Source organism: Poecilia formosa, unplaced genomic scaffold (assembly GCF_000485575.1).
Source record: "Poecilia formosa unplaced genomic scaffold, Poecilia_formosa-5.1.2 Scaffold1130, whole genome shotgun sequence".
Classification (NCBI taxonomy): domain Eukaryota; kingdom Metazoa; phylum Chordata; class Actinopteri; order Cyprinodontiformes; family Poeciliidae; genus Poecilia; species Poecilia formosa.
In genome coordinates, this window is record NW_006801069.1 from 295 (window position 1) to 8931 (window position 8637).

At 43.5% G+C, this 8637-nt stretch overlaps 1 protein-coding gene across 1 annotated transcript; it reads left to right on the plus strand.

Moving 5' to 3' along the window:
- The first annotated feature begins 526 nt into the window (after positions 1-526).
- Positions 527-7295, plus strand: LOC103132566 (ly6/PLAUR domain-containing protein 1-like). The gene is made up of 4 exons (XM_007544381.2): positions 527-694; positions 1632-1648; positions 5073-5184; positions 6804-7295. Exons 1-4 carry the CDS (start codon positions 646-648, stop codon positions 7034-7036), a joined length of 411 nt encoding a protein of 136 aa, XP_007544443.1. The 5' UTR covers positions 527-645; the 3' UTR covers positions 7037-7295.
- Positions 7296-8637: the final 1342 nt, after the last annotated feature.

Here is an 8637-nt window from a genome sequence, read left to right on the forward strand (position 1 = left end):
TTCCTGTTCATTATTGATTTGTAATATTCTGGCCACCAGGGCGCGCTCACGGGGCGTTGGTCCTTTGATGTAATGCAAAAACTTTAAATTCCACCCAGTGGTCCCAGTTTACAGCCACTATTCAGAACAAGAATCCACCAGGAGACTCAAAGTTCAAATGAGACTTGATGTTAAAAGAAAATCTTAATTTCTTGATGTTTAGATTCACATAATGCTTTCCAACATGACTGGATGGATGGATGGATGGACTGAACCGAAGAAGGTGGATTAACCTTTTGCTGCCGCCCCTGTGTGTGATCCTGCCCTGGTGATTAGCCGTATCCACATGGCAAATCACTGAATTATCTTTTATTTAATTATTGTTCTGATTTAATGCGTTTAGTCATTTCTGAGAACATTTTTTACTTTAAAATCAAGTAAAAAATTATATTTTTGGTTCTTCTCCTTTTCAGGCCTGAAATAAATATGTAAGTGCATTAAAATCTTATTAAGGAGCAACAGCCGTGATGACTGATTGGATCACGCGGTACATGAGGCAGGCGTGCACGCGCATGGCCGCGCGCCAGCCGCGGGACTCGGAGCGGAGCAGGAGGAGGAAGAGGAGGAAGAGGAGCGCAGCGTGTCTCCGAGTCTCCGGCTGGCAGGATGCGGCTCCGGACCGTCTCGGCTCTGCTGATGTCCCTCCTCGGCTCAGGTACGGAACCGCAGCTTTCACCGCAACATTCCCGGAATTCCCAAAGTAACTTCCCAACGCGGCGGGATTTGGATTCTGAGACAAATCAGAGCTGCAGGTGGAGGGATCAGTCTGAACGGTGATGGATGTTTCCTGTTGGGATCCGGTCCGGTTCTGACCCGGTCTGGTTGTACTCGAACCTTTATTTCTGGTTCTGATTGTTTGTGGCTCTGCGCGCAACAACCAGGTGAGTTGAATCAGAGAATCTGCTGCAAATGAGGGAGAAACGTCTGCAGATTAGTTTTCATTTCCACTTATAAACTAGAGAAACAAAAATACTGAACGATTTAAAACTAATAATAATATTAACTGAAACTTCTTATTTCAAATCTTGATTTTGATGAAGAGGAAGTTCTGGTAGTTAAAATGAAAATAAAAGTGAGGGAGCTGATGAGGGTTATGGACTGAGCAGCTTCTCATTATTAATCGCTTCTGGTGGACCGGGAACCCCGAGGGACCGGGAACCCCGAGGGACCGGGAACCCCGAGGAACTCCTCTGTTGTTTTTCCTCACATGTCGAACTGAACGTCCTGATCTTCTCCTCTCAGCCACAGACACTAAACGGTTAAAATCAGATTTTACTTTCAGTCAGTTGTCGGAGGGTCTGAAAAAACAGAAACAGACGAGAGTTAATTAAGTGAAACAAAGATGATGACATAAATGTGTCATGAAGCTCTTCACGTTCCAACACTAGTTTTGGCTTTTGAATAAAATAAAATAAAAATTTCAAAGTCTGAAAACATTGAAAAACATTTTTTTCAATGTTTCTGTAACTTTCGGACTTCAGTTTGAGTTGAACTTTTCCGTTGCTCCGCTCCTGCTTGCTCACGGCGGTTGGGTCTTGGTTTCCTGCCTGAAGAGGGACTGCAGTGTGTGTGTGTGTGTGTGTGTGTCGCAGGCCTGGCCCTCCAGATCCAGTGCTACCNTCTGCTGCCGTCTCTGCAGCACCGCAGCCGGAGCCGGAGGAGCAGCGAGCCGAACAGCTGGAGATTCTCCCAGCTCCTGGTGAGAACCTTCATTAACAGGATTATTTTTAGAGTAATTCATCCAAAAAGAGTAAAACACCAGAGTCCAGATGAAACCGTGGTTTGTTTCAGACCTCGTCGTCTCAGGAACGACGCTGAATTACAGCTTCATCAGCCAGATTGGAAACATGCGCTCTAAAATATTTCTGTTCTCATGATCAAACATCAGAAGCAGCAGTTAAAACGATCAGTGGAGATGGAAGTAGCTGGCTGTGGAGCTGCTTCGTTTTTACTCATTTGTTCTTCACTTCCAGCTGCCGTTACGTCTGTGGATATTTGCCAGCTTCCCAAAGAAGAAGGAAAATGTGCAAAGTTTGTTCTAAAGTGGCATTTTGATGCCGCCAGCAGGAGCTGCAGCCGGTTCTGGTACGGCGGCTGCGACGGGAACCAGAACCGCTTTGACACGTATGAGCAGTGCATGAAGGCATGTGGAGCGGCAGGTATGTGTCGCTTGGTGTAGTCAAATCCTCTAAATGAAGCCTCATTCATTCTCTGTCATTAATGCGTAGAAACCTGGATTTAGCTAATGACCCTTTAAAAAGACCTGTGTTGCAAATATAACAGTAGCTTCTATTAATAATTAGCCATTAATGGGGGTGTGCTGTGGTGGCGCAGGGGTTCAGCACAACCCATGTATGGAGGCCTTAGTCCTCAACATGGCCGTCACAGGTTCAATTCCCGGTCTGGCGACCTTCGCTGCATGTCTTCCCCCTTCTCTCATTACCAACTTTCCTGTCGATTAACTATCAAATAAAGGCCACGAGAGCCAAAAAAAACCTTAAAAAATAATTAGCCATTAATGGAGGCCTAGCCAAACTGTAGCCGGATGTCTGGGAAAACAAACATATTTTTATTTATTTTTACCGTTCATCCACATAAAACTCTTTTTATATCCCAAAAAAATATTTGTGAAAACTGCCACCAACCTGGAGAAGTGAGAAAACTCCGTATTTATGAGTTCATGTCTGCAACAACCAAGAAGCCGATATTTCCACATTGTGGCTTTGACACGATTCCCGATCAGCGTCGTCTTTAGTTCTAATTACTTTATATTCTGTTTAAAACCTGTCAGCCTTTGATTGGCCACTAGGGCGCCCTGCCGCCGCGGCCCGTTTCCAGTTAACCTGACTGGTTTCCTCCCAGCAGGGAACCCGGGGCTCCTGGCAGCAGTGAGAACATAGGAGTGGCGCCTCGACCTCGTCTGCAGAAGCGAAGGGCCGCACTGTAAGGACGCCTTGCTGAAGCAATGGTGGCAGCACTGGACTCAACACACATGAACTTTGACCCCCGACTTCCTGCAGTAGTCTGTTTGACGAGTTTTAAGGAAGACAGTTCGCTGCGTGCAAACTTTAATCTATTGGTGCTAAACGTCTGAGTTGAATAAATGCAGCATTTTGTCTCGAACCATGAAGTAAATCAGGTTTTAACGTTTCTATGATCGATCTGTACCGAATCCCGCAGCAGGACTTTAGCCTCGTCCTGTGGAATCGTGAGTTTCTTCACTGCCACGCCGTGCGGCTCTTTGCCGCCATGTTCGTCACCCAGAAACCCGCCACTCTGATGTCCAGCTAAAGTCACTTCCAGATCCGTTTCCTGCTACTTAAACCGAATGTAACGTCACTCTGGTTTTTGTTTTTTTTTGGTTTTCATGAGGTTTGCCTGTCAGTCTGGGGGAAATAAAATGAAGTAGACTTTGTAATAAACAGGAGCGTCTGACTTTTCTTTCTGTTAAACTGTTTAATGTCCAACATTCACAAGTCAAAGGAAATCCTTTAAACGGCTTTAAATCTTCCTGAACACGTTTGGAAGAAGCTGTGATGAAACCGCCGCTGAATTATTACTCCTGAATTAAAGCGGGTTTCATGAGGTCTGGATCCGGCGGAGCCGTTTTCCAGCGTGGTCCGGAGGAATCTGAGGTCACGACCTGCGGGTCTGACGTTCTGGATGGCGAGCAGCTGAACTTTGTACCGAACAAACGCTGCTGTGACGGAGTGAGGGAGATGAGTCAAACAGCCCAACCTGAGTCCAACATGAGGGGAAAGCCGGGCGATCCAGCATCATCAGAGAATCTTTTTTCTGATTTTCTGCCTTTTGGTTTGGCTTTGCTGGCAGGGCCTAGTTAAAGTAACACTGACCAAACTCAGAGCCTCCCACATCTAAAACAGCTAATTCTTTCACTAAGCTGAACATTAAAACTGAAAGTAGTTGGTTGTGAAACTGAACATGAAGTTATTTGTCTCTGTGTGAGATGTGGTCGCCATGGAGACGCCAAACCTTCAGTCTGCATGTTTATTCATTTAAATGGGAAACAAATCAGCCACCGGCAGCTTTTACTTAAAAATAACTTAAAATTATTCAAATAATCATCACGAGGAAACAAATAAAATCTGAATCTGTAACACAAGTTCATTTGTTCTACAGTTATTTGCAGATAAAGTTTTAACTTTATAAAATCAGATTCTCAAAATGACTAACATCAAAAGAACCAAGAGAATTAGAGGACGTTAGGTTAGCAGTAGCATTAGCTGAGGTTCACTGTGCCTCTTCTTAAAATTCACTTTGTTTTACTTTAACTCAGCAGCTCAGATAAAAGATTTAAATCAGCTCAGCATTTAAAACCAAGATGAATTCACATGCTATCAGCCAACAGCGTTTTCCCTCCAAAACGCTGGCTAAGCTAGGCTAGCATTAGCATCAGAGATGAACTCCAGATTCTTCAGGTTATGTTCACTCTGCTAAACAAATCAACTTTATTTTCATGAGCTTTCTACTCCAGAATAAAACCAGAATATGAGAATAAAAAAGTACACTGAGGGAATAAAATCATATGCTGACTTTTTGTGGTAATATGACTTTATGCTCATGACATTTTTGCTTGAGAATGAAAAGCTGTTTTGAGATTAAAGTCAGAATGAAGAGAACATGAAAATCCCAGCGTGATAAATAAGTAATGAAGCTGAATGAAGATGGTGGGAGCAGTCACTGGGAGCTGCAGACGTTTCAGATTAACCCGACGTGTCTGATCAGACGTGTCGTGTTCGTCATGATGAGCCTCACGTTCCTCAGCTTCTCCTGTCGGAGCGAGAAAACAAACCGTTGTCCAGTTGAACCACAACCAGGCAGTTTTTCCTTCCACTGCCTTTCTGGGCCAGCCTGCCGTCTCTGCAGTCACTTTGACAGAAGAGCTTTCATCCATCCAGGTTCACAGCTTATAAACGCCGTCTTATTTAACTTCGGATCATGTTCTCAAGTCTTTCATGTGACTGAAAGCATTTCAGCAGCAGAACAGAAAGCTGTGTCTGTTGGTTTACAGNCAGTGCTACCAGTGTGAGATGACGGACGACTGCGCCGCGCCCGAGTTCATCGTCAACTGCACCGTCAACGTCCAGGACATGTGCCAGAAGGAGGTGCTGGTGAACGACGACGGTGAGTCAAAGAGCGCCGTCTGGTGGCGAAGGGTGGTGGCTGGCTTTATCTTAGAGCTAACTGCTTAGTTTGGTACCGAGATATTTAGTTAGCAAGCTAACTATTTAGTTTACTATATTTTTACTTTGTAAAAGTGAATAATTTGTGAATAAATAGTTGCTAACGATTTAGATAAATGAGGTAAATACTTAGCTTGGTGACTAAATATTTAGTTGGTATGCTACTAATCATGCTAACTATATGTTTAGTTTGTAGCTAAGCAGTTTGGCTCTAGAGACATTTATTTAGGAGGATTAGGGGAAAATGTTTCCCTGGATCCTGAAGGTTGCAGACCTTTGGCCTGAACAGCAGCTGTCTGCGTTAATTTATGTTCATAAGTTTCTTTTTTTTTTTTTGTAAATTATTTTGTCTGAATCCGTAGCTGAGGCCAGTAGAGCCTCTTTTAGCTGCTTTGTGTTGCAGTTGGTGTTTAATGTCATGTCTTCCTGTTCTGGTTCTTATAAGTCTAAAGGACTCTTGTCCTGCAGAAATCCTCTGGTCTCTGTGAGCACCGCAGCTTTAAGACAAACATTTCATGATCACCTCCACCTGCCATCCACCTGCCAACATGGCCGCCGCTCTGCATGGAGACTCTGCTGGCTGGAAAACACCAGCAGACACGTTCATAACTCCTTCATAACAAATCGTCGCTCAGTGAGCTGAAGAGGCAGAAATGCTGATCAGTCAGGCCGAGTCTCACCAACACTTCCCTAAAGATGGTTTCCCGGAGCGGATCCTTAACCCGACCAGCTTCGGTTGTCCTCATCAGATTAGTTCCTCTCTCTACAAAATGTTCTGAAATTCATGTCCTCCGTTCCTGTGGAGCAGAGCAGTGAAAGCATCTCTTCTCATAAACTAAAACTTTTGAATCTGCAGATCCAGATCAGATTGAAAGCAACACATCCTGAAAATATACTGCAGGTATTAAATTTCTCTGTAAACAAACTCCTCTTGACAGATGGATGGGAGAAAACCAGCAAAGATGCCTCCTGACAGATGAGACATTATATTTTTTGTGGCGTCTGTCCCGATCTAATGCCGCCCTGGGGAAGCGCCCATATCAGAAACTTCCTGGGATTAACTTCCTGGTTAATCCCAGGCTGTGAGATGATTATTCTCTAGATTAGGATTGTGTGTAGCTGTGTTTTAACTCTTGTTTTTCAATAAAATAATTTGTGCAGGAGCTTCAAATCGTTGTATGGAAGGCCAAAAGGGACAAAATTGTAAAAAATATTAAAAATGTATTAAATGTTTGAAGAATTTAATGTACCATTAATTTGTTTTATATGTGATAAAATCATAAAAAGCTAACTTATTACAGCTGACAAATTCAATGTGTTTTAATGATTTAATTGTTCCTCCCAAACACACACAGCGTTCATCTTTTTTTTTTTTTCATTCATCCATCCATCCTGCGCTGCCTTGCAATGGCACGGCGCACCCCCAAGGGGGCGCGCGCCCCACAGTTTGGGAACCTCTGCCTTACAGGTTAAATAAACCAAATTATTGCTGTTAGTTTTTACTGTTTCCACACGGCGCCCCCTAGCAGCCCAGCCTGTAATCGTCTCCGTCTCCTCCAGGGATCCTGTACAGGAAGTCGTGCGCCTCCTCCTCCGCCTGCCTCATCTCCTCCTCTGGCTACCAGCAGTTCTGCACCGGGAAGCTCCACTCTGTCTGCATCAGCTGCTGCAGCACGCCGCTCTGCAACGGGCCCCGCCAGAAGAGGCGGCCCCTGCCTTCATCCGGTGCGGCCCCCACCGGGCTCCCGCTCCTCATGTTGGTCCTCCTCCTGCTGGACTCCATCCTCTGCTGACAGAGACTCGCTGGGTCTGGAGGATCTCATCCTGATTTCACTGATTGTTTGAAAACCAGAGCAGGAAACAGGAAGTTACTTTAACATCAGAGCAGATCCACCATTTCTACTGTTAGGACAGAGTTAGCATGCTAACAGCTGGCTAGTAAATGGGGTAGAAATGAACAGAATAGATCAGTTATCACGTTGCAGTGAAACAACAGATTTTACACCAATTAAAGGAGCATTTCATATTTTATTAAATGTTTGTTTCTCTGAACGTTTTCCTGGTTTTATCTCGGCGTCAGAAAGTTCATCACTTCACCTGAACCGACGCGATGCCGAGCTGAACGGTCCGCAGGGGGGGCGCCAGGGGGCCACGACCCCGCTGGGAAAACACAGAGCTTCAGAGTCCTGTCCTTCTGTCAGCTGAAAAGCAATCAATTAACGACTTGCTTATATTCCTGCAGAAGAAATAAATATGTAATTTTTCTAGAGAAGAGAGGAAGCATCAAACCCTTCAGAATAAAGTTTCAGTTTTCATCTGAGCAACCTGCAGAACAGGGAGGGTTGATACTGAGAAACTCGCCTCTGATTTGATCTTTGACCTGCAGCAACTCTGCTACATCTGTTACAATGGCTTCACTTTAGATTCAGTGGAAATAAACTTTTGTTCCTTCTTGGTTTTTATAACTCAGGAGTGAAGCTCGTTTCTACGACAGCAGGCTGGGATCGTTGTAGATGGGAGGAAAAAAAAGACTAAATTTCTGTCAAATTTAAGAAAATTCTAAAAGAAAAAAAAACTTGGACATTTCTGAATTTAAAATGTCAAAACTTTTCCACTTCAGAAACTTTCCCAAGTTTTTTTTTCTTTTTTTTAGAAAATTTTTAAGATTAATCTCAAAATTTTAGTTTTTCCAAGCAAATTTTAAATGTTTCAAACTCTGTTTATCCTACAAAATGTCAGAGTTTTTTCTGCACAATTTTGTTTTACGTTATTTGTTTTGGACACGAGTCATTTTCTGTTGATGTGACCAGAGGAGAAAACCCCAAAATAATAAACTAACAATAGCAATAATTCAGCTGAGTTTTCTCAAGTAAAATTTAAAAGTACAGAGGAATCAAAAATATTTTCCCAAAATGTTACTCAAGTAATTATATCTGAGTAAATGTTAGTTGCAGCTCTGAACACGTTTGTGGACCACCTTGTGAATATCATTAGTTTTATCTTTGTTTAGTTAATTTATTAATCTGTACCTAATATTAGTTGGCCATTTACAAAATAGATTGTTTTCTTAGTTGTAGATTAATTTTAATGCTGATTCCAAACAACCTGGACAGAAAGCTGTGAAAGTGGACAGAAGGATTCAGTTCAGAAATGATCCATATTTATCTTCTCCTGTTGAATTAAACTGATATTTGGAGGGATTTTTCTGCAGCAGCGGGTTCTCCGGTCTGTTCTCCGGTCGGGGTTCCGGTCTGTTCTCCGGTCTGTTCTCCGGTCTGGGTTCTGGTCTGTTCTCAGACCAGAACCCAGTCTGGGTTCTGGTCTGACCAGAACCCTGGTCTGACCAGCTCTCATTAGAGCTGGTCGGGACTCCAGCTCTAATGAAGCAGCAGAC